This window comes from Bos indicus x Bos taurus, chromosome 3, assembly GCF_003369695.1.
Source record: "Bos indicus x Bos taurus breed Angus x Brahman F1 hybrid chromosome 3, Bos_hybrid_MaternalHap_v2.0, whole genome shotgun sequence".
In the NCBI taxonomy this organism is placed as follows: domain Eukaryota; kingdom Metazoa; phylum Chordata; class Mammalia; order Artiodactyla; family Bovidae; genus Bos; species Bos indicus x Bos taurus.
In genome coordinates, this window is record NC_040078.1 from 74,899,560 (window position 1) to 74,926,663 (window position 27,104).

Here is a 27,104-nt window from a genome sequence, read left to right on the forward strand (position 1 = left end):
TGCATGTGGTAATTAGATTTATTCTTAAAAAAATAGTAAGTACAACCTTATATCAGTAGAATTTCACAGACTTTTCAGATATTTGATTTTTGGCTTATGATAATTAAGTGTAAACCATTGCTTTGAGTGCTATTTTCAACATACAAAAATCACACTTAACTTAAGAACATTTATTCAATAATTTAAATTCCTCAGAAAACATCAAAAATGAATTACCATTATATTGTAAACATAATCAATATAAATCTTAAACTTGAAAAAAAGAATACAATCCCCAATAGCATCACAAATCTCACCTCCTTCAGAGGCACATGTATATCAAAATTAATAAAAAGATCTGAACAGAATTGACCTGTCAGTTACAATAAGGGAAAGAGGAAATTTTTTAACAGGGATGATCCCAGGAAGATTACAGCTGTGAAAGGTAACGAGGTGCCTTAAAATTTTCATTTGAAAATTCTGTGGAGGCTCATTAATGGTCCATTCAATTATTCAGATTTGATCGTCTCAGGAAGCAGTCACCAACAGCAATTCCGGGATGCTAGTTGGAACTTGCATTTGGAGGGTTCTGTATTAATGGTGCACAAGAAAAATACATTATTAAACCTCCAGGCAAAGCCTTCACCTCCTCCAAGAATTCTTTTCTGACAACTACCTTCTTTTAAATCTGCACTTTGGACTGAGTTCCCCTGCACATTTATACATGCTATTGTAATAAGAGAAGAAAAACCTTTACAGAGAACAGCGAGGCCACTCTATAAACAGAGTGGCTTCCCCACCACCCTCCAGATTAAGCACACACACGCCTGCACACACACACACACACACACACACTAAAACAAAACTCACAGCTGCCTTCAAAGCTTGATCTAGATCATCCAGTAGGTCTTGTTTATCCTCTAAGCCCACTGAGAGTCGAATAAGTGTGTCACTAATTCCAAGGACTTCTCTGTCACTCTTAGGCACTGATGCATGGGTCATGATTGCCCTGGAAGAAAGAGTGAGCAAATTTCTGATCACTATATTGTAGCAGTGGAGGCATGTTTCTGTCTCATAAATTGCAATTATTTTCAAATTTTTTTCTATTCTAAATATCAAATCCTTCATACATATACCTGCAATGTTTTGTAAACAAAAGATTGAGGAATTGTGAAAATTATCTTTTCTAGTCATGCTTTTAAATGAAAACCACGATTTTTTGTTGTTTTTATACCATCAGTGAGGTATACTCAATCAGAAACTGAAAGTGCCAGTCAAGTGCTCGCATACAGGAGGGAAAGACATAGCTTTCAGTGTGTAAATTTTAACACCTACCTGAATGAGGCCTTGGCCAGAAGTCAACACCCCATGACCATCCAGCTGTACTTATAAGAGGCCTCTTGGACCAACAGCTGGTCAGAATTAATTCTGTTTGGATCAAAGGATCAGTCCAGAATTGGACCTTCTGAGGCAGATCAGGTAAAAAACAACCTAGGATTGCTAGTAGCAATCACTAAGCACGAGGAATTAACTTCAACTCACAGTTCATGACACAGAGGCCTCAGAGGATGTTTAAAACCATCTAGTAACTCACTGTCAACATTGACCTGTGTAAGGGTAGAGCACCTACTATGGGTCAGGCACTACAGTAAGAGCTGGGAAACCAAGAAGAAGGAGAGATTATTTTTACTCTAGGTAACAAACCAGAAGCTAAAGACTGACGATTCACAAAACAGAACAGTCTACGGTGAACGTTAAACAAGTATGGACAACAAGGGTTGCTGGAACTCAGTGGAGGCTGAATTTCTGTGGGCTGAGGTATCGTGGAGGAAAGGCTCACCGTCTTATTGAGCACTTGAGTACACTGCCCCCACGCCCAGCCCTCCCTCCCCACATCCAGCAGAAGGAATCACTGTCTCCTACCCACTTTAGGCCCATGGAAAGAAAATCTTAGTAAATGAATATTAAATGAATAACCTCTTTTATGACTCTAAGGAAGTGATGCTCATAGTAAATGAATATCCTCTTCTATCACTCTAATGAAGTTTTACACACAAACATCCTCCTAAAAATTTCTTCCTTTTTAGGTTTCTAATTCCCTGAAAGAGAGTGAATACTCAGAAACAAGAACTTAGGCCTCTGGGAGCAAAAGACAGGTATATGAATCTCAGCCCCTCCACATACCGGCTGAGTTGGACTTGTAAGTTACCAGTCCTCAAGTCAATTTCCTCATCTGGTACAGTGTTACCAACATTTTACAACCAAGGAAACTGAAATGGAGAGTGGATAAGTGAGTTTTCTAAGGCCACTGAGCTAACACATGTTGTTAGGCTGAGAGACCGACCCAGTACCCGCTGGCTCTGCTTCTCTCTCGCTGATTGCAATGCTGCACTGGTTGCAGCATTGTTGGGAGACTTGAAATGAGGAGGACAGAACAGACAAGCTCTGACCTAAATTTATTCTTCCATTGGCATTGGGGTTACAGCCTAGCTGGAGTGCCCAATGGCCAAGCAACTTTAAACCAAATCCCTAAATAAATCAGGTGAGGTCTACTTTTAAGAGAGTCTTAAACTAATACACACTGTATTACTACAAAAAATAAACCAATTTCATATGCTGAGTGTGCCCTCTTGTGCATCCAGACTTACTAGCAGCCATCTTCCTAAAAGACTAACAAAAACTTCTCTGTCTTATCTTAATTGTTTGAATCATTATTTGGGGATCATCTTTTTAAGATTATGAAATTGCCTGACTCTCCCCATGAACTGTAAACTACTATAACAGGACAGGAAATGTGCCTACATTCTTCAGTTCAGTTCAGTTCAGTCGCTCAGTCGTGTCCGACTCTTTGTGACCCCAAGAATCGCAGCACGCCAGGCCTCCCTGTCCATCACCAACTCCCGGAGTTCACTCAAACTCATGTCAATCGAGTCGGTGATGCCATCCAGCCATCTCATCCTCTGCCATCCCCTTCTCCTCCTGCCCCAATCCCTCCCAGCATCAGAGTCTTTTCCAATGAGTCAACTCTTCCCATGAGGTGGCCAAAGTACTGGAGTTTTAGCTTCAGCATCAGTCCTTCCAAAGAACACCCAGGGCTGATCTCCTTTAGAATGGACTGGTTGGATCTCCTTGCAGTCCAAAGGACTCTCAAGAGTCTTCTTCAACACCACAGTTCAAAAGCATCAATTCTTCGGCACTCAGCTTTCTTCACAGTCCAACTCTCACATCCATACATGACCACTGGAAAAACCATAGCCTTGACTAGACGGGACTTTGTTGGCAAAGTAATGTCTCTGCTTTTCAATATGCTATCTAGGTTGGTCATAACTTTCCTTCCAAGGAGTAAGCGTCTTTTAATTTCATGGCTGCAGTCACCATCTGCAGTGATTTTGGAGCCCCCAAAATAAAGACTGACATCCTTGACATTCCTCAACACATAGTTATTTCAGAAATGTTTATGAAAATTAAAACATAGAAATATACCATGCATCTAATACAGCTGAAAATTAATAGCTAATGATATTGATTTATCCGTGCAATAATTATAATACATGGTCATAGAAACTCACCTCCCTGCTCACTGTTTTTGATGCAAAGCCTCAAGAGTGAAGTTGCTAACATATTTCTGTGTGACATTTGATCAATCAGCAAAACTTTCTGAATCTTTGTTTCTTTGTCTGTAATATAAGTTGCTGGACTCCTGGATCTTGGGTTTCTGTGTTTTAATATCCTCTGGTGCTTTGATAAAATTCGATGAATTAGCTAGGTTAGATAGTGAAGGGCCAGGAATACTAAGTTAGATTTGGGGGTTTATCTCATAGAGCCTTTTACCTCAGAGAAAAGAAAATAAATGGACCTGATGGTAACTAGTAGGGCTCTCCTCTGACAAATAAGAATGTGGAGGTATTTGATCAGAAACACATTCTCTGAGAGCTTTGAAATCAGCCCTTCTAGTTCAGTCTTCAACCTCCCTTATAGGACAGAATTGGGTAAAATAAGTAGCCCTGGTTCAGAGGTCAGAGAACCACTGCTGAAATCTTCTTCAGGCAAACAGAGGAAAAAACAAAACTTGGGAAAACACAGCTTATTGATCCCGGTAGATTTTTAACAGGGTCTGCATTCTCTTGTGGAGAAGGCAATGGCACCCACTCCAGTACTCTTGCCTGGAAAATCCCATGGACGGAGGAACCTGGTAGGCTGCAGTCCATGGGGTCGCGAAGAGTCGGATACGACTGAGCGACTTCACTTTCACTTTTCACTTTCATGCATTGGAGAAGGAAATGGCAACCCACTCCAATATTCTTGCCTGGAGAATCCCAGGGACAGAGGAGCCTAGTGGGCTGCTATCTATGGGGTCGCACAGAATCGGACACGACTGAAGCAACTTAGCAGCAGCAGCCGCAGCAGCCATTCTCCTGAGTTAAGAGTCCATTCCAACTAGACAATGCCATGCTGCCCTTATTGCTAAATAACTTGAACAATCACTGATTTTATCCTACTCCTTTCTCAAACAATCATTACGGCTGAAATCAAATTTAAAATACTGAGAAAAACAGAAATATACTTACGGAAGCTCAGCAAGACTTTCGTATCCTCCCAAGCTTTCAGCCAGAGTAAATAACTATGGCAAAAAAAATAAAATAAAATATATATACATATATATATATATATATATGTATATATATAAAAATTTAGATTCTCCACTAAAATAAAAATACTAAAAAAAAAACTAAAAATAAATGTTTTTAATACAATGACCCTGCAATGCGAGATGGAAAATTGTGGCAATTATGAATAATTACTACAAAATAATTATTACAAAAACTACAAACTGGATAAAAACTTGGAGAAAAAATGAAAATAAAATCCATAACAATGAGGCCATTAACAATTGATCTCACCAATTAGACATATGGCATGTTAACTTTTAAAACATTAAAAGTTGATCAAAGTGAATCTTCTATACCTTCCTCATTTGACCTCATATAAAAGTAAACCTTAACATGAGCTCTCAAACCTCAGAATTATTACATTTGAGACCCAGCTCTGTGGTTACCCTTTATATAAAAATCTCTTAATATCTTTTAAGTTATACAAACTTACTCACTAATATGTACCATTTATCAAATGAATATATCCATTTAACCCCATCCTGGAGTAGAAAGGAAAACTCAGTTGTTGCATTTAGTGTTACTGTGTGTTACAGAATTTTACAAACATGTTAAAAGTTACTTTCACAACTGTACGCAATTAAATGTACGCTACTATATCTCTGATTTTAGAAGTGGACAAATTTTAGAACCAGTAAGACTTTGACTAATCTGGCAGCATTCTTTTCTTTTCTTTAGATTTGTAGCATTTAAAACTCAGAGTCTTAAATACATGACTGCATGCGCTCAAAGTAAGCCCAAAGCATGGAGTTACACAGGCCTCTCTCCCAGGGCTCTGGAGAGACTCCTACCTCTGTGAACTTTAGACAAAGGCCACCTTTCCCTCACTCCAGGCAGACACAGCCTGAGAGGCACAGGGTTCGGGAAGTCATTCCTAGGCTGGATTTCAGTACAGTTTTTCAGCAGTGCACTGACACAGTACTGAGGTTTTTCATAATATTTCATTTGAAAAGGCAGTTAGTTCACTATAAATTTAAAAACAAATGGCTTAGAACATTCTGTCTCTCTCAAATGGATGAAAGCCCCTGCAGAGTTAAGAAAATGAACATGTTCTATCTGCTATTGCATCACTCTTGCTTCAAGTGATTTTCTAACCCAATGCATTTCATGACAAAGAGGTTTGTGGATGTGACCTGCAGATACAAACACATTAATCTGAGTTGGGTGGAAGTGAGAAGTAATGAAGACCATAACGCTATAAGAAGGCCTTAATGTCTATAAATTAAAAAACGATTTTGTAAAGTTACCTTTAAGTTCTGGAGGAAAGTTTCAGCATGTTGAAGAGAGCCCTTGATATAAAAGGTGACCATCCCCGGGCAACCTGTGCACTGACGCTTGGCCAGCTCATGCTGAGGATGAGAAGGCAGCCCTGTAGTCATAAAGTATAATGAATATCTCATTTCAGAGTCAAACATGTAATTTCAGGACAACAACAACAAAAAATCACTATTCGTTTAAGTCAACTGCAAATAAGGCTAATAACAGGCTTTATGCCATGTTCACATCTGACCTCTTGTTCTGGCCCCTGTCTATCTTGTGAAAGTGGTTCAGTCATGTCCAACTCTTTGCAACTCCATGGACTGTACAGTCCATGGAATTCTCCAGGCCAGAATACTGGAGTGGGTAGCCTTTCCCTTCTCCAGGGGATCTTCCCAACCCAGGGATCGAAGCCTGGTCTCCCGCATTGCAGGCAGATTCTTTACAGCGGAGCCACAAGGGAAAACCAAACTGCCATCATTTTGACCTATCTTTTCTAGTCTCTCCTAGCTCTAGCCATGCCAGCTTTCTTTACACCAGCGGCACTGAACTCTTCTTTTATCTTGGGACTTTTGCACATGCTATCCCTTTAGCCTGGAACATTCTCCCGCTCTCTGCCCCCTTCCCTCTGTTAATTATATCCTCTGTAATTTCTCACTTAATATCTGTCTTATGCTTTAGGCTAACTCCATGAAGAGAAAGCTATTTCTTTTGTTAATAATTGGATCCCAGATCCCAGTGCAACGCCTGGCCCATGGTTTGCAGTTGATAAACATTTATTGAAGAAATCTGAATTGCCTTGTCCAGGCACTTTTAACAAATGCTAACCCACTTCCTCAAGGCACAGTCCAAAACTTTTCTCCCTCTCTCCATTCAAATACACACCAGTCAACAGCTCTTTACCTAGTGTACATATTAGGGCATTTAGTCTCATTTGTATTTCTGCCTTGGCTTACCTAAATGCCTTAAAGGCAGGGATCAAGCATAATTCTCCTTTACACCCAAGACTGTATGAATGTACACCTCAAAAGGGTTTAAAATAACTATTTACTTATGACCACCACAATATAAAAGTCTGGTAAAATAAATTCAAAGAGTGGCAAAATGATAGGATACTGAAAGAGGAACTCCCCAGGTCAGTAGGTGCCCAATATGCTACTGGAGATCAGTGGAGAAATAACTCCAGAAAGAATGAAGGGATGGAGCCAAAGCAAAAACAATACCCAGTTGTGGATGTGACTGGTGATAGAAGCAAGGTCCGATGCTGTAAAGAGCAATATTGCATAGGAACCTGGAATATCAGGTCCATGAATCAAGGCAAATTGGAAGTGGTCAAACAAGAGATGGCAAGAGTGAATGTCAACATTCTAGGAATCAGCAAACTGAAATGGACTGGAATGGGTGAATTTAACTCAGATGACCATTATTATCTACTACTGCGGGCAAGAATCCCTCAGAAGAAATGGAGTGGCCATCATGGTCAACAAAAGAGTCCAAAATGCAGTACTTGGATGCAATCTCAAAAACGACAGAATGATCTCTGTTCGTTTCCAAGGCAAACCATTCAATATCACAGTAATCCAAGTCTATGCCCCAACCAGTAACGCTGAAGAAGCTGAAGTTGAACGGTTCTATGAAGACCTACCAGCCCTTTTAGAACTAACATCCAAAAAAGATGTCCTTTTCATTATAGGGGACTGGAATGCAAAAGTAGGACATCAAGAAACACCTGGAGTAACAGGCAAATTTGGCCTTGCAATACAGAATGAAGCAGGGCAAAGACTAACAGAGTTTTGCCAAGAAAATGCACTGGTCATAACAAACACCCTCTTCCAACAACACAAGAGAAGACTCTATATATGGACATCACCAGATGGTCAACACCGAAATCAGATTGATTATGTTCTTTGCAGCCAAAGATGGAGAAGCTCTATACAGTCAGCAAAAACAAGATGGGGAGCTGACTGTGGCTCAAACCATGAACTCCTTATTGCCAAATTCAGACTTCAATTGAAGAAAGTAGGGAAAACCACTAGACCATTCAGGTATGACCTAAATCAAATCCCTTATGATTATACAGTGGAAGTGAGAAATAGATTTAAGGGCCTAGATCTGATAGATAGAGTACCTGATGAACTATGGACTGAGGTTCGTGACATTGTACAGGAGACAGGGATCAAGACCATCCCCATGGAAAAGAAATGCAAAAAAGCAAAATGGCTGTCTGGGGAGGCCTTACAAATAGCTGTGAAAATAAGAGAAGTGAAAAGCAAAGGAGAAAAGGAAAGATATAAACATCTGAATGCAGAGTTCCAAAGAATAGCAAAGAGAGATACGAAAGCCTTCTTCAGCAATCAATGCAAAGAAATAGAGGAAAACAACAGAATGGGAAAGACTAGGGATCTCTTCAAGAAAATTAGAGATACCAAAGGAACATTTCATGCAAAGATGGGCTTGATGAAGGACAGAAATGGTATGGACCTATCAGAAGCAGAAGATATTAAGAAGAGATGGCAAGAATACACAGAAGAACTGTACAAAAAAGATCTTCATGACCCAGATAATCACGATGGTGTGATCACTCACTTAGAGCCAGACATCCTGGAATGTGAAGTCAAGTGGGCCTTAGAAAGCATCACTAAAAACAAAGCTAGTGGAGGTGATGGAATTCCAGTTGAGATATTTCAAATCCTGAAAGATGATGCTGTGAAAGTGCTGCACTCAATATGCCAGCAAATTTGGAAAACTCAGCAGTAGCCACAGGACTGGAAAAGGTCAGTTTTCATTCCAATCCAAAGAAAGGCAATGCCAAAGAATGCTCAAACTACCGCACAATTGTACTCATCTCACACGCTAGTAAAGTAATGCTCAAAATTCTCCAAGCCAGGCTTCAGCAATACGTGAACCATGAACTTCCTGATGTTCAAGCTGCTTTTAGAAAAGGCAGAGGAACCAGAGATCAAATTGCCAACATCTGCTAGATCATGGAAAAAGCAAGAGAGTTCCAGAAAAGCATCTATTTCTGCTTTATTGACTATGTCAAAGCCTTTGACTGTGTGGATCACAATAAACTGTGGAAAATTCTTCAAGAGATTGGAATACCAGACCACTTGATCTGCCTCTTGAGAAATTTGTATGCAGGTCAGGAAGCAACAGTTAGAACTGGACATGGAACAACAGACTGGTTCCAAATAGGAAAAGGAGTACATCAAGGCTGTATATTGTCACCCTGCTGATTTAACTTACATGCAGAGTACATCATGAGAAACGCTGGACTGGAAGAAGCACAAGTTGGAATCAAGATTGCCGGGAGAAATATCAATCACCTCAGATATGCTGATGATACCACCCTTATGGCACAAAGGGAAGAGGAACTCAAAAGCCTCTTGATGAAAGTGAAAGTGGAGAGTGAAAAAGTTGGCTTAAAGTTCAACATTCAGAAAACGAAGATCATGGCATCCGGTCCCATCACTTTATGGGAAATAGATGGGGAAACAGTGTCAGACTTTATCTTTTGGGCTCCAAAATCACTGCAGATGGTGACTGCAGCCATGAAATTAAAAGACGCTTACTCCTTGGAAGGAAAGTTATGACCAACCTAGATAGCATATTCAAAAGCAGAGACATTACTTTGCCAACAAAGGTCTGTTTAGTCAAGGCTATGGTTTTTCCTGTGGTCATGTATGGATGTGAGAGTTGGACTGTGAAGAAAGCTGAGTGCCGAAGAATTGATGCTTTTGAACTGTGATGTTGGAGAAGACTCTTGAGAGTCCCTTGGACTGCAAGGAGATCCAACCAGTCCATTCTGAAGGAGATCAGCCCTGGGATTCCTTTGGAAGGAATGATGCTAAAGCTGAAACTCCAGTTCTTTGGCCACCTCATGTGAAGAGTTGACTCATTGGAAAAGTCTCTGATGCTGGGACGGATTGGGGGCAGGAGGAGAAGGGGACGACAGAGGATGAGATGGCTGGATGGCATCACTGACTCGATGGACGTGAGTCTGGGTGAACTCCAGGAGTTGGTGATGGACAGGGAGGCTGGTGTGCTGTGATTCATGGGGTCGCAAAGAGTCGGACACTACTGAGCGACTGAACTGAACATGTAAGTCTGCTAATTCACATTAGTACTTAAAGATTTGTGAGAAGTGAAGGAATTCCAAAAAAGGTAAGAGAATTTCAGGGGAATTTTGTCATCAAGTTTTAACTTGATAAGTATAAAGTCTCAATGTATATCAGATAAAAGTTAGAGCTAGTACAGAACAGCAGACTGATAAGATTGTAAGCAAATCAACTGGAAAGTACAAGGTTATAATTCTGGAATGTTGTTCAATCACTAAGTCAGGTCCAACTCTTCAAGCAGAGTCCAGGCATCCACTAGACTATTAGACAACTCTAGGCTAAAGAGCACATCTATCTTCTTTACCATCAGACCCACATACAGCAGCACTCAATGATAAGTGGACAACAACAACAAAAAAATACATGAAAGCACCTAACTTACAAATGCTACATAAACAGAATGCAAGGGATAACATGTAAAATCCTAGAGTAACCACATGTGCTTAGAAAGCAGATTAACATACCAGGATAAATAACCTTTTCCACCTGAGGATTCGACTCCAAAAACTGAGCAACTGCCATTCCGTTTTCGAAATGCTTCTCCATGCGGACTTGTAGAGTCTTCAGACCCCGATTGCAGAGGTAACAGTCAATAGGAGATGGAACTGGTCCAAGAGCTACAAAACGAATATGTCCTGGGTTAGTTTGAAGGTGAAGACAGACCCAGAAAAGCCTCTCACCACTCTTTTTTATCATAGTGACTATGGGAAGCTAACAACAAAGCCCAATATTTGAATTTTAGTGGGAAAAATTAATATATCAAGGAAGAAGGCATAAAACATGCTTAGAGAAATGGGCTTTAAAATGAGAAGGGAAATGAATATCCTAAAAACAAAGTACAAACACAATCACATAAATTTTTCAAATATGAACATCAATAGTCCTTTCCATGATTTTAATAAAAGGACACACTGCACATAGCTTAATCTTGTATTTCTTTGAAAGAGTATTAAAGCACACAGAAAAAATAGCAGTTCAGCTTCTATTATTCCTGGGTGTTCTACCAACATTCTACTAATATTTAGCTTCTGTCTAAAGCAGCCTGTGGTTTCCTAGGCCTCCAGGATATAATCATTCCTTCTTTTTATAAATGAAAGGAACTTAGCACACAATAAATTCTGGTTTCCATCATCAGTGCCCGCTTTTGTTGCTCTAACATTTTTTCCCTAGAAGGGGATTTTTATTCCTAATTATACTGATCTCTGTCAAATCACATTGGTTAAAATCGAGTATTTTTCAATAAACCCTTATGGACACCTGAGATAGTAAACAATCTAAACAGAAAACTGATATTTAGATATCTGTTGAAAAATACAAGTTTATATCTTAAGTACCATTTAAAATTAGATATCATTCCAGATATAAAAGGTATAGTATAAGAAAGCCATCATTCCAAATGTTTAAAAAAAAAAATCCATTGTCTTAAAACTAAAAATTCACTTGGGCTTTAACAAATTGTGATCAAAGTTGACATGGATTTGAAAAATAAGAAAACATCCCTTGGCCATGCTGTAAAGCTCTATTATGCTATAATAAATAGTATTTTTATAACTCAATTTTTCTTTCCTCTAAAAAAACCAGAATTTTCCTTCTAGTCCCCATTTCTTTGTAAATTAGTGGAATGCTATCACTTCACAACACTTAGTGGAAATACAATATCTAATGTAGTCACTTTGAGAGCACAAGGGGAAATTCAGGCTTTTTAATACTTACAATTTTGCAAGAAACGGAGCCTATCATGAAGGCTCTCAGAATTCAGTGACACTAAGCCCATTACAACATCACTGTGGCCTAAAAACAAAACCAAAAAGCTTTAAGTTAAAAAACAATGTATAAACATTATTCCTCAGCTTATAATTTCTAAAATTAGACTTTGACTTGAAAAAAATCTCTGGGGAAAAGCCTTATAGAATAAGTTTAAATATACTTTACTCAGTTTGGTAGTAGCAAAGGCTATATCTAAAACAATAAAATTAAAATCCTATAAAATATAAGTGTTTCTTTGTAAGCTGTCAGCAGGATAAAATCTTTTACAGTAAATTTTAATCCTTTGCTGATGTATCATGAGCATAGTTTTGTCTGCTATAAATGAAGTCCTATATTTAATCAAAGGATAATTCTCTAACTTTCTACCTGTGTCAGAGAAAATCTGTATAATAGTAGAAGAAAAAGGATAAAAGGATAAAGCCCTATGCTATTATCATCTATCCATGGAAAAGAATGAAGTCTAGACTATGCATGTCTTACCATTCATGTATTTTGTTGCTGAATACATACAAATATCAGCTCCCAGAGACAAAGGCCGCTAAAAGGAATAAAAAAAGGTTTTTATTTTAAATGGGAAATCACTTGAAAATATCCTGCATTACTTACCTATTTACTATTGTAAATTCCACCCCTATTTTAATTTTTCAAAAATACGTACATCTTAAAATTTTCCAGGACCTCTATTTACCTTTCCCTTGATATCATCTTTCCCTTTCCTCCCTCACACCAAATAAAACTACAAAAGTATTGGATTCATTATTCAATCCAAAGGCAGACGTTTTCTGGAAATAGCAGATAACACAGGTCAACAGGCCTTCTGAACTTGTTTCTTTAGAGCAATTGCTGACTAACCCCTAAATTTATTACCTACAGAAGACATGCTGGCATTTTATGACTCAGTAAATACACAGAATGGTTGACACAAACACTTAGCAATTGTTATGTCAAGTAAATGGAAAACTAATTTGCTTAGGTTTTTAATCATTAAAACCTTAGTGTATGCTATGGTTATTCATTTTATTTGTCACGATCTTGACTCTTAATTACTCTTTTATTATTCTAGTTTTGTCAAGTGTAAAATCACTTGTACAGAAATGTGTTTAGATTGGTTTCCCTCACCCAATTTTCCTGCAAAGTAGTTCTTTAGTCTTAGATGTCTTTATTTACAGTGAAAATTAATAACCAACTTATTCACTAAACAATATAATATCAACATCTTTTCATTTAAAATTTCTTTAAAATAAAGTGTGTGTATGTGCAGGTGTGTGTGTGTGTGTGTGTTTAACCTCACCATTTGGAGGCTGGGGGACTTTTCATGTAAGTTCTCAAAAATAGGACATTTTAAGTAAAGCATTGCTCAAAGCACTCTGTACATATGTGTTTACTCATCTCTAAAGTGATGGGTCAAATTAGACAATGTGTGAAGACTGTTCCAGTGCCAACATTCTGTAAACCCTATGGTCAAAATGAAAAATAAAAGCCTGTAACTAACATCTGTTGATCTCATTATGCTCCAAAAATCATGTTAAATAGTTCACATAACTTAGTGAAGCAGTGTTCAAAAATACTTCAACTCAGTAAAATCAGTATGTTTATGGCTCTAATTGTACAGACAAGGAAAAGGAACTGAGAAAAATAAAATAGATCACTCAGATTTTAAAAACTGGTAGAGTCAGAACTCAGACAACTAGAATCCAGAGATTCTACTCTGAAACTTTATGCTGGTATGTCCATTTTGCCTTTTGTGAGACTTGCAGAAGATCAAGAAGACAAAAGGCAGGAAAAGAAAGAACATACCCAGTTTTCATGAGGGTAAAACAAAGAGAGGATCTTTTCAGATTTGCTTTGTAGAACCAATGCATGTGGTTGCCTAGGGACAACGTGATTCTGATTAATTCAACTGGAATGAATCCAGATTGAAAATTGCAATTCCTGGCAAATGGAATATGATGTGGGCTTCAGAAAAGTGGAAAAACTGGACCTATTTTAGTGACAGTAATATGAGAAAAAGGGCCAGGCCTGATGAGTAACCTGGGCAGGCTCAAGCTAAAACAATTCATGCAATCTCTTTGAGAATATACAGAACTTATGATGACTCAGACAGAGCAATCCTCTGCTGTATTAACTGCCCTACTCCAAGTGGTAGATGGAATAAGGAGCAGGTATAAAAACACCCAGAGTGAAAATCACTTGGGACAAACAGATGATGCCAGGAGATTTTTACTTGGAAACGGACTGCTTTACTTGAGCTAAGAGTCAGCTGAAGTTGTATCACAAGCCAAAGGTAGACAGATGGCACATGAAACCATCTGAATACAATGTAACCAGGAAATGTGTTTTCAGAAAAGAAAGATGAAACACAGTAGTGCCTTCTGAATAAAACGGACTAAGGTGAAAACAGCTTTGTGCAAACTCCCAGGGAGTCAGTCCCTCACATGGAGGCAGCAGCCTGGGCCAACTTCAGGGACCGATAACAGAAGAAGGGAATGTAAACTGTTTTAGCTTGTGAACATCAGCCTAATTGAAGAGCTGAAGAAAATGAGCTGGGCTTTTAGGAACTCTACAGAATACAGGTGAACTACAGGAAGTGCAATAAGAATGACCACAAGGTACAGACAGAAAGTAAAGAGCAGGGAGATGGTAACTCCTAATAAGAAAAGGAAACAGTTAAGTTACTCAGGGAAAGAGAGGTAGAACATGTGGGGAAATGGCAGACTACTAGGCAATTATAGAAAGATTCCCAAGATGACCTACCAAAAGGAGCAAAACAGAAAGGAAAAAGTACAAGGTTAAAAATAAAGGGATTGAGGATGGATGGGAGGGTTTGAGTTGGGAAGAGATGTATGAAAAGGAATAAGCAGGAAAAGAGTTTAAAAGGAGAATGATAAAGGAGCTGCACAGATACAAGGTGATACATAGAATACGAATTTAGGATACAAGTCAGGTAAAGATACAGAAGGAATGGTCTATGAAACATGAAGAGAAGACAAACTAGAAAGAAGGAAGGGAAATGGAGAAATAAGATGTGTTTTTATCTGGCTAGCCTTGCAAATAAAAGGAAAAGAAAAGCTATACTCAGTGACGTTTCCGTACACGATGGACATCTGCAGGACTTATAATGACATGTATGTATATATATACACACAAAACTGACTTAGAACCAACACATAAACATTGAAGTCCCTACTATGTGTAAGGCACTGACATATACAATCATATAATAAGAGCAGGTCTTCAGAGAGTTTACAGAGAACCTAAAAGCTTTAATGAAGATAATATTTAAAAAACACAAAGTCCCATACAATATACTAGCCTAGGGTTGAAAAAATATTAACTCATGGTAGGAAAGATCCAATTTCATTCTTTGTCTAATCAATAATTGTGATTAGGTTTCATGTAACTTAATGTAAACAAGTCCTTCCTCTCCTAATTACAAGTACCTGTATAGTCTACCAATTATGCTAAAACTATTACTTTCATTTACCTGGAAATATGCTGACATAAAAGTGTTATCCACAACCAAAATGATGTCTCCATGTTTATGGACCGTATGTGCGCAGGCTTCAATGTCAATCATCTTCAAGCTAGGGTTTGTGGGGGTTTCAATCCAAACAAGCTAAAACAATTCAGTAAATGACAATAGTTTGTAAAAATACACTAGACAAACATATATCTCATGCACTGTAACCATCTGGGAGGCTACACGGGAAGACCATGGAGAATGAAGTTTAAAGGTCTGAATCTGAATCCTAGCCCCATGAATTTCTGAGAGGTCATCACAGCTAAGTAACTAACCCTCTATGTTCTCCCAATTTTTCATCGGTACAATAAGGTTGATATCATTTACTTTATACAGTAGTCATAAGGATCAAATGAGATAATGTACATATAAGCAGAAGAACACTCAAGTTAATCACTATAATTATTTTCCATTAAAAAGAGGATGAATTCCAAAGACATACTCCAAAGTCAGGGAATTTTGCTCTCAAAGATAAACAAAAGATTGTGTAAGATTACATTCTGGAATTTTCAGTAAAGAGAACTATTTGATACCAAAAATATTATGACTAGTAACTTAAATAATGTCAGATGCACTAGAAACTACAAAATAAGTCTGCAGAACCTAAAGAAGAGCACGGGTTTTGGAGTGAGGAAGAGAAGTGACACATACACAACAAAAAACCCGGCCAGAGCTCACTTAAGAGATGGTATCATACTATCTGTCTATCCAAAACCTAGCACAATCCCCACATCATGTATGTTTGATAGTTATTGAAAAGACCAAAGAACAGAATTCTATTTGTTAAACAAGCTGCTACTATTTTGATTGACATTATCTACTGTGCTTTGCTTTGCTTCGTTGCTCAGTCGTGTCCAACACTTGGCGACCCCATGGACTGTAGCCCGCCAGGCTCCTCTGTCCATGGGAATTCTCCTGGCAAGAATACTGGAATGGGTTGCCATGCCCTCCTCGAGGGGATCTTCCCAATCCAGGGATTGAACTCAGGTCTCCCGCACTGCAGGCGGATTCTTTACTGTCTGAGCCACCAGGGAAGCCTGACAGTATCTACAGCTTTCTTTTAAAAAGGGTTAATGATTCTTTCTTCATTGCCTATATAAATGAGCAAGTGATCTGGCTTAACACTCATCCTATTTTAGAGTTTTACTATAGAAAAGACAGGGTAGTTAAAATAATGCATATTCTACAAGAGCATAATTATTTGAGAACCTATAAAAATTTATTCCTGGGTAAGAATTTATCATTCCCATTCATAATTTTAAAAAGTAATTAAAATAAAAATAAGTAAATAAATACAAAGTAGATTTTATCTAGACTTTAAAAATCTACTTTAAATGATGAGGCAGATATATCAGGGGGGAAAATGTATTAATTCAAGTTGGTAAGGAACCACTACATAAAGTTCTGCTGACAAGAATTAATATACACACAATTTGCTTTCCTCCCTTAGAAAGACTCAGACCATCTATTTTAATATCTTTTCTCCCAAGGAAGAAAAAAAAAAGTTCCTTTGAAAACAACCTTAATCACTCAAAGAGCACCCTGGAGTTAATTTCAAAGTAATTTGTATGAAAAAAATTTTTTTCTCTTTTTTAGCATTCACAGCAACATAATCTTGAGTACAAACCTTTTAATCATTAGCAAAAAGTTGGAAAAGGCTGATACTTATAAAAGATGCTGGTCCTTCTTTTCCCCATGCAGAATTTCAATGAGGTTCCAAGAAAGAATATCACATATGCCATTCATTCCTGCACAAAACATCTTCCAGTGGCATACAAGCCTTCCCAGGACGGAGGCTAAGGATCGCCTGTGGCCCTTCTGTGCTTCTATTATTTTGCTGAAGTATCCTTCAGAACCCTTAACGCTATGCTTATTAGGATTTGGGAGTTTACAAGGTTCCTTTCTATAACCCAAACTCTGTGATGACTTCTGTTACCAATACTAGCTTGGTAATGCAGTTAAGAATTGTCTGCTTTTGCTAACAAATTTTTTAACTGTCATCATGTATTGGGTACCATAATAAAGATTTCATATGCCTTATTATCTCTGGAGGAGGGCATGGCAACCCACTCCAGTATTCTTGCCTGGAGAACCCCATGGGCAAAGGATCCTTGTGGGCTACAGTCCATGGAGTCACAAAGAATTGGACACAACTGAGCAACTAAGCACAGCATATGCCTTATCTCATTTAATTCACCCAACTACTTTTTAATAAAGCAGGTAAAATTACCCCTATTTAGTAAATGAAAGAAATGAGACTTTGATTAAATAATTTGCCCATGATAATACACCAACTATGATATAGAATTAGAATTTGAATCCCACTACAGAATGCATGTACCTAATCATTAAGCTACAGTATCCAACAGAAGTCAGACCTATCCTAATCTTGATGGCTTCGAATAGCTTCCAGGAAAATTGGTTATTCAGATTTAAATTATGCCCTCAAGTAAACAGAAATGATGAAAATTTAAAAATCACAAGGAAAAACAAACTGAAAACTGAATTACCTTGGTTTCTGGTGTAATAGCTGCCTCTAGCAATTTGGGTTTGGAACAATCAACAAAAGAAATCTTTAATCCAAATTCAGTTGCCACCTGCCTGAAGTACCTGTTTGTACCTGAGGCAGAAGAGAATCAGATAAAATGAAAAAGAACATTGTATTTGGAAATATTCATTCCTTAAAAGTATAAACACTTTAAAAATATGAGGAAGTGTCAATCACCAATAAAGAAACAACCAAAAGCAAGTCTACTTTATTTGAACCTTCTTGTATGCTAAAGAATGTACTCAGTTGCTCAGGTGGGTCCATGCGACCTCAGGGACTACAGCCCTCCAGGTTCCTAGGCTCATGGGATTTTCCAGGCAAGAACATTGGAGTGGGTTGCCATTTTCTCCTCTAGTGGATCTTCCTGACCAGGGGATCGAACCTGCATCTTCTGCATTGGCAGGTGGATTCTTTACCACTGAACCACCTAAAGAATATAGGGCTTTAAGCCACACTAAAGAAAATAAGGCTTAAATTTTAAACTAAAAGTATGAGTCAAATAAAACACACTTGATACCCACATCAAGTGGCATGAAGCAAAAAATGTTTCTTAACAGTCTCTACTCTTCAAACATAAAGTGGCATGCTCCCTAAAACATCAATATCTTTTTCTAACAATTCCTTCCTAGTATTTAAATCTAAAATAAATGAACCAAAATCAATGAAATGTTCAAAGTAAATTTTCAGACCGATTATACTTTGGTAATAGAAAAGAACTAGTTATTATCCTTTGTACTTTCTCAATATTTTTGTTATGTGGTTCTGAAAGCCTTAAAAGAAAAATGAGATCATGTAAACCAAACAACTAGAGTTTTATAGTGAAAGAAGATAAATCATTCAATTTAGAATAGTTAATTTTATAAATACTGATCTGGATTTAAGGTTTATATATGCAAAATTAAAGAAAAATTTACCATTATTGACAGTGAACCAAAAAAGGAAGAAAGAACTTTATCATCAAAGACTCACTAGACCTTTGGTAGACTCACCCTAGGTAATGTGAGATTGAAAAAGAATGTAAAGAATTGTTTAAAAAAAAAATCAACAGCAATTTTCAGATTTTGTACCTAGGTTTATCAAGATGTTTTAATAGTGTATTATAATAGCATCTAAAGGTTTATTTTTTCTGTAATTTCAATTCATCAAACTATCATAGGGAGCTATGATAAAATATAAAGCTTTTTACAAATTTCTGAGAGGGATAAAATGATTATTAAGAGTAAGTCTCTTCCTTCAAAGAACTTACAGATTTAACTTGTTCAAACAGGAGATAGACAAAGTGATAATATTCTAGAAGTGATCTTTTAGTTATCTGGATGCACATGGAATATATATGTACATATATGCAGAGTACATCATGAGAAACCCTGGGCTGGAAGAAGTACAAGCTGGAATCAAGATTGCTGGGAGAAATATCAGTCACCTCAGATATGCAGATGACACCACCCTTATGGCAGAAAGTGAAGAGAAACTAAAAAGCCTCTTGATGAAAGTGAAAGAGGAGAGCCAAAAGTTGGCTTAAAGCTCAACATTCAGAAAACGAAGATCATGGCATCCGGTCCCATCACTTCATGGGAAATAGATGGGGAAACAGTGGAAACAGTGGCAGACTTTATTTTGGGGGGCTCCAAAATCACTGCAGACGGTGATTGCAGCCATGAAATTAAAAGACGCTTACTCCTTGGAAGGAAAGTTATGACCCACCTAGATAGCATATTCAAAAGCAGAGACATTACTTTGCCAACAAAGGTCCGTCTAGTCAAGGCTATGGTTTTTCCTGTGGTCATGTATGGATGTGAGAGTTGGACTGTGAAGAAAGCTGAGTGCCGAAGAATTGATGCTTTTGAACTGTGGTGTTGGAAAAGACTCTTGAGAGTCCCTTGGACTGCAAGGAGATCCAACCAGTCCATTCTGAAGGAGATCAGCCCTGGGTGTTCTTTGGAAGGACTGATGCTAAAGCTGAAACTCCAGTACTTTGGCCACCTCATGCGAAGAGTTGACTCATTGGAAAAGACTCTGATGCTGGGAGGGATTGGGGGCAGGAGGAGAAGGGGATGACAGAGGATGAGATGGCTGGATGGCATCACTGACTCGATGGACATGAGTTTGGGTGAACTCTGGGAGTTGGTGATGGACAGGTAGGCCTGGCATGCTGCGATTCATGGGGTCGCAAAGAGTCAGACACGACTGAGCAACTGAACTGAACTGATGTACATTAAAAAAAAATTTTTTTTTGCTGTTGTTTTGAACACAAAAATCAGTTTTACTTAAAGATAAGGGCAACTAGTAGTCCTTACCTTCCCACTTACCACCTTATATAACTAGCATTTAAACAATTTGGAATAAAAGATCTTAAATTTGTATCCACACAGATAGGCTACAAAGAGTAAGGCCCTTTGATCTTAAGATTAAAATGATAAATGTTGAGTACAGTCTTAAGCACATTTTTTGGAGAAAAAGGTCCATAGCTTTCATGGGTTTTCAAAAGGGTCCCTAAAAAAAAAAAAATTAAGGAGCATGGTGCTTAAGAGTTGGGTAGAGTTAAGCCCTTTGAGAATGACCTGGACTATAGACATTTTCACTGCAGGAAAAATTTTAAATTATGTAGAACACTATCTCTCTAAATACTATCTTCTCTAGAGCAGAGTATGTCTCAAATAGGTCATCCCAGCAGCTTAAATGGGATTCCCAGGTGGAGGGCAGTAAGAACCCACCTGCCAATGCAGGTGATACAAAAGATGTGGGTTTGATCTCTGGGTAAGGAAGATTCTCTGGAGGAAAAAATGGCAACCCACTCCAGTATTATTGCCTGGAGAATCCCATGGACAGAGGAGTCTGGCAGGCTACAGTCCATGGGATTATAAAGAGTTGGACATTATTTAGTGACTGAGCATGCATGTGGCAGCTTAAATAAAATTGTTATTAAACAATCAGTTTTATAAGCAGTTCTAGAGTGTAGACCCCAGGTGTTTCTGCTCCTCCTTTACCAAGTGTGGAGTAGCATGGAGGTGTTCATCATATTTTGAAAAGATAATCAATAATCCAAGTAGCAATGTTAATATAATTCAGGAACCATTTTATTGTCTTTAAAATAACAGCTGAAACAGCATGAATGAGATAGGTCACCTACCTCCATACACATCATCCATACAAATAATCTGGTCTCCTGCTTTTAAGAGATGGGTAATGGTCACAGTGGCTGCTAAACCTGAAGCAAAGGCCAAACCTAAAATAAAAACCAAGCTAGAGTAAGCCAAAATGCCAGGTTAAAAAACACCTACAGTATTTATTTGCATTACTTTAAATCCCTCTCTCTGCTGACTAAAGGACAACCATCACTACTGAGTCATCAGAAATCCCCTGATTAATACCATTACAAAACCCTCCTTTCTATTTCAAAAACAAAAAATACTTAATTCTGCTTTGGTTATAGCAACATCTCTATGAAAAGCTTCAAAGAAATAATTGTTTACAAAATTCTTAGTCAAAAGATCAATTGCCAATTAAATTACAGTTTAAAAATATCAAACTCTAAAGAAATTTCAAATTTTAGGAAGAGAGCTAAGATACGATTCATCCATTAACTATATGATATTCAATTGAGCAAACATTTTAACAAAATTCAAAATCATACCTGAGATGTGTCTGATAAATTTAAATTTTACTTAAAAAAATGTTTTAATGTGGATTCTCTTCTAAACATATGTGATCTGGAATCACATATTGAACAGAAATAGTGAAGTTGAACAATAAAAAAAAAACTGGCACTGTACATTAGACCCTGTAAAGGAAAACATCCTATAAAATATCAATATATCACCTTGATGATAAAAAATCACCTGTGACTGATAGATGGGATATCCAATTAACTTGAAAAATGTAATTATTTCAAAATTTTCTCAGAAAAGTTGAGGTTGGCATTGCAATTTTCTACCAGGCAGATTCACAGTCCACCCACGAATTCATATAGAAAGCTAACCTTGAAATCCAATTCAAAACAACCATGTTTTCTGCAGCCCACCTGTAGAGTGTCTAGCATATGAACCCTCAGCTTTTATACCCTCTGTGGGAAATGTTCCCCATACAGTATTAAATTTCAGAAATTTGGTGTTTAAAACATTCTCTCATCTAAAAAAAAAGAAACCCCAACAACTCATGTTAATATTTCTAATTCTTACACTCTTGCTGTGAGAAAACTCCTAAGACTCTTATTTTCTAACTCATTATTCTGCCCTCATTTAGTATCATTTGTATAAAAAATACAAAGATGATTTAACAGCCATTCATTCTATTCACGGAAAGAATACTAGATCTGAGGAGTTAATTCGTAATCTCTGAAAGCATAGTATCAAGGACACCTGGCTATTGCAAATGTTCCTTGGTCCTATTCTCGGGCCCCAGTAGCAGCAGTTCTAGATTCCCTAGAACTTACTCATAAATTTCTCATAATTTTAAAAGCCATTTATACTTTTTTCCTATGGAATGACTATTCAAATCCTGTGTTAATATCTATATTGGTTGCCTTCTCATTAACTTGTAAGAGATTTTTATATTGAAAAAGTAGCCCTCTGCTTTAAAAAAACACACACACACACACACAATGGCAGGTGAATGAACCAGAGCATTAAAAAGTTTATGTTCTCATGCATGGTGTTGTAAAACTTGGTTAATTTGTATCTATTTATATTGACAGCTCCAAGTGAAGAGTAAATTTACATGAATACTAAGTGACACATTCTGCCATTTTGCCTCTATTCAGATTTACTTTCACTTTATAGCTACACATATACATATGAAGTCCACGGTGCAACCAGGGCAAACAATTCAATGTCTTAGAAAAATAAGAGTTTTGAACTAGCTGATTTCCTTATTTCTTTCCAATTCTACATTTCGTGCCTTTATGATTTTCTCTATACAAGTAAGAATGAATTCTAGATTTTACAAACTTTGAAACGAAAATCACTTACTGTACTTAGCCCCATCCAGCGCCGCCACTGCTTTTTCCAAGCAATTCCGGGTGGGATTTCCAGAACGGCTATACTCAAAACCCTGAAGGAAAGAAGTCAGAGTTCACCCTAAGAGATTTAAATTTATTATCAGAGTCTTAACACGGACATCTCCACAACTACAGGGGCATCCTACCATAAGGAGTTTCTGTTGTTTATCTATGACGTGTCTTGCCATTAGACACAAGAATGAGTAGTATGTCAGCCAAACTGGATTAGAATTCTGTGTCTGCCACTTAGGAGCTATATGCCAATAGATAAGTTACTTAATATGTTCCAGAATCAATCTCTAGACCTGTAAAATGGGAATAAAATGCAGGTATCTAGTTCATAAAATTGACATTAAGATAAAATGAGATAATGTATAATAACTTCTTTGCATGATGCCTGGCATGTGCTAACCACTGGGATAAATGGTAGTTCTTATTATTAGCATTATTATTATGTTAGACTCATCTCTACCCATTAATCTAGGGGTATTAGGAAACAGGAATCACCTGAATCAACAAAGTAAACCTATTTCTAACCTGCATGTCATTTCCTAAAAAATAAGTGATGCAAGTTCTGTTTAGCATCCAGCAGGAAGATATGCTTACAAATGCCTGAAGTTCAGGTCTTAGTTCTACAAAAGTGACTCAGAAAAGGGAGTCATTCTCAGCAAAACAGCTCTACACAATCCTTTTTTAAAATTTGCATTATATTCCTTTTACACATATGGTACTATACTAGCTGAAGTCACCCAGTCATTTTATTTGATTTATTTTTATTGAGGTGTAGTTGATGTACAATATTACCTTGTTTCAGGTGTACAACATAGTGACTCACAATTTTTAAAGGTTATATTCCATTTATAGTCATTGTAAAATATTGACTATATTCCCCATGTTGGTACTATGTATTCTTATAGCTTATTTATTTCATATCTTAGTATTTAACCTCTTAATCTCCTGCCCTAACTTCCCCCTATCCTTTCTCTCTCCCCACTGGTAACCACAAGGTTCTCTATATCTGTGAGTATGGATTTTTTCATGTTGTTGCTATAGTAACTAGTTAGTTTTATTTTTTAGCTTTCACATGTAAGTGATATCATATAGTATTTGTCAGTCTCTGTCTACATCCAGTCATTTTATTTAATCCTCACAACCTGCTCTGAAGAAACTAAAGCCAAATGTTACCAGGTATGTCAGAGCCGGAATTCAAAACCAGGATTTAAACACTGACTAAAAATCCTATACATACTTTTCTCCTCCTGCTTCATACAGCACATAACAAAGCATAACCACTTTTTACACCTGGTTCTGATTCAGGAGCTCCCAGTACTAATTACACACACATATGCGTGCATGTGTGCTAAGTCACTTCAGTCATGCCCAACTCTTTGTGATCCTATAGACTGTAGCCCGCCAGGCTCCTTTGTCCACAGGGGTTTTCCAGGCAAGAATACTGGAGTGGTTTGCCATACTCTCCTCCTGAGGATCTTCCCAACAAAAACACATATATTACATAAAGGTATATGCTTCATACATATAAATATATATATATATATATATAAAATCTGTAGTTTATTTATTTAAGGTTTGTTGCCATGTTTTTGACAAACTGAGCAGACATATTTTATAGGGCTCCAGGAGATCCTCATCACTCTCCACCATCGCCTCCTTGATTCGACCTGCAGCTGTACTCCAGATGCAAAAAAACTGTTTGGAATCATGTGGCTACTGCCATGGAAAGGTAGCCCATGTCTTCCTAAATATTCATGGCAGAGATTTAACTTTGTGGAGAGAAAAGAAGCAAAACTTCCCACACTATCACTCATTCAATGGTTTTCCAAATGGAACTGAAGAATTAGATGCTTCTCATTTCAGTTCCTTGAGTTCTCTTTAGTGCTCTTAACTGATATATTAAAGACAGTAAGGGGAGTTTGGGGGGACTTCCCTGGTGTTTCAGTGGTTAAGACTCCCTGCTTCCACTGCAGAGAGTACAGGTTTGGTCCCTGGTTGGGGAACTATTAATAAGATCCCACAAGCAGCAAGGCATGGTGGAAAAAAAAAAAAGAGGAGTTTGTGGATTTTATCACCTGGTTGACTCTCTGAAAACATTTAATTATTAATATCATAGCTAAATTATTAACTTTTGCATTAAATATTAAAGCTTGGGGAGCTACACATTCATGAATGCTTACACTGGGAAGGAACTTAAAAGACAGATGGTGTACACATTTTGATTACAAGTTACAATAGCTCAAAGTACCCTAAACAGAACTCCACATCACAAAACAAAGGGCCATGTCTAAAAGAATTTCCTCAACTTATATAACACACTAAAGAGGTGTTTGAAGTATTGATACAATCAAGGTTTTAGATTACAAAGTTTATTTAGTTACACTTGACACTGAACAACTCAAGAGTTAAGGTGCCAACCCTCTGCTCAGTGGAAAATCCATGTACAACTTATAGTCTGCCCTCCATATCTGAGGTTCCTACATATCTGTGCTTCTGCATCCCCAGATTCAACCAACCACAGGTTGTGCAGCACTGTAGTAGTTACAATTGAAAAAAAAACAATGTATATGTGGACCCACACAGTTCAAACCCCTGTTGTTCAAGGACCAATGGTAATTTCTTTTGGACCTCAGCAACTTTTAAATACTACAAGATCCATCAAGTACTCTACAGAAGAAGAAAAAGCTATATGATTAACACAGAGAGCTTTCTCATCTATGACTCTGGGTAGGTTCCTTTTCTATTAAAAAATATACAATACTTGTCCTGCGCTCTAATCTGGTTGTTAAGGATCAAATGGAAAAAATGTACATGTGAACACTGCAAAACTACTAAGCAATTATAATGTATCATACCATATAGCTTAACTTACATATCAACAACTTACATGGCAGGTTCTATTATTAAAACATTTATTTACACAGGATAAGTTAAATTATTTATAAGTAAGTAGATAAGTTAAATTACTTCCTCAAGATTGCCCAGTTCAGAAGAGGTGCTGTTAGAATTCAAACCTAGGGCCTCTGACTACATGATTTATGCTCTTAATCACTAAGTCACACTGATGCAATGGGTTAGATTGTTGCTAACATAACTGTTAGTACAGCACTGCTGCTGCTGCTGCTGCTAAGTCGCTTCAGTTGTGTCTGATTCTGTGTGACCCCATAGACGGCAGCCCACCAAGCTCCCCCATCCCTGGGATTCTCCAGGCAAGAGTGTACAGCACAGTGTGGATTAAAGCCCAAGAGTGGGTGGTGCTCTAGAGCAAGAATGAATCCCAGCTCCATTACAATGGCCTTTGCAATAGACGCTTAACATCCCTAAACCTCAGGTTTTTCACGAGACAAATGAGAACTGAGTTCAGAATAGAATTGCTGTAAGGCTTATCTGAGGTAATATATGTAATACATATGATATAATGTAGGTATGTACTGATATCTGGCATACAAGCAGTACTCAATATCTATAATAACTATTGGAATAATACTGGGAATTAATAGCTATTGGGAAGGATCTTGATGCCAGGTGAGTTATGACTTAGTTTTTTAAGTTGACTTCTTACTATATCTTTATAATTTTTGTTGCTTACGGTAACTCAAGGAAGTTATGATAATTTTGACGTGCAAATCTGCCCTAATCACATGAATATCAGTCCAAATCTATACAGCAAGTTAGACAAACTGTTCCCTCTAGTCCTGCTTATCAAAAGAAATATGATCACTGAACCATCCAATACAAAGCTTTATTACAAGGAGGTTTACAGGTATCCTTACAGTAAACATTCTTCATGATAATACACAAATTACACCTTACAAATTACTTGCGTGCTTCTTAATTTATAAGCCATCTCTCTTTTACCGCCCAACACTGGACCGCCCCAGACAGACCCAGCTCACCGAGTGCTGGCCAGGAGCCCCTTGCTTGAACGTGGTGGACAGCGAGATAGGGGGCACTACAGCTTGGGAGGTCCATTGCTCCGGTTCTTGGCCCACGTGGATGGCCTGCGTAGCGAAATGCTGGAACCTAGGCAGGAATCCGTGTGGGGAGGCTTCTTTTTCCTGCATGCTGAGCTGCGAAGAAAGGAAAGAGTAAAAGAGCGAAGAAGATAAAACTATGAAACTGATGCGTCAGGACTTGAAAAAGACGGAAGAATCAGGTGAATGGGAGGTAAAGGTACTCAAGGGGAACCAGCAGCGAGTGCACAAGAGCCGAACCCTACCCCTCCGTAGCTGGGAGT

The 27,104-nt window shown here is 37.8% G+C and overlaps 1 protein-coding gene across 2 annotated transcripts; it reads right to left on the reverse strand.

Moving 5' to 3' along the window:
• Window positions 1–27,104, reverse strand: CTH (cystathionine gamma-lyase). 2 transcript variants are annotated; one of them, XM_027536896.1, is made up of 12 exons: window positions 26,764–27,101; window positions 22,827–22,908; window positions 20,990–21,085; window positions 17,822–17,931; window positions 15,276–15,407; window positions 12,272–12,329; window positions 11,738–11,815; window positions 10,489–10,641; window positions 5,897–6,018; window positions 4,548–4,600; window positions 850–988; window positions 1–568 (listed from the first exon to the last, which is right to left on the reverse strand). In XM_027536896.1, the coding sequence occupies exons 1-12, from the start codon at window positions 26,929–26,931 to the stop codon at window positions 542–544; spliced, it is 1,218 nt and encodes a 405-aa protein (XP_027392697.1). In that variant the 5' UTR covers window positions 26,932–27,101; the 3' UTR covers window positions 1–541. The 2 variants fall into 2 exon arrangements, with proteins under 2 accessions (XP_027392697.1, XP_027392696.1); XM_027536895.1 differs by having other exon boundaries at window positions 1–988; window positions 26,764–27,104.

Bases quoted from the DNA above. Each gene is read 5' to 3' on its own strand.
- CTH (XM_027536895.1), bottom strand. From the start codon at position 26,931: ATGCAGGAAAAAGAAGCCTCCCCACACGGATTCCTGCCTAGGTTCCAG. The intron at 6,019-10,488 runs GTATGTTAATCT...TTATGACTACAG, and splicing joins GGAAAAGGTTATTTATCCTG to GGCTGCCTTCTCATCCTCAG. The intron at 989-4,547 runs GTAAGTATATTT...TCTTTCTTCCAG, and splicing joins GAAAGTCTTGCTGAGCTTCC to GGCAATCATGACCCATGCAT.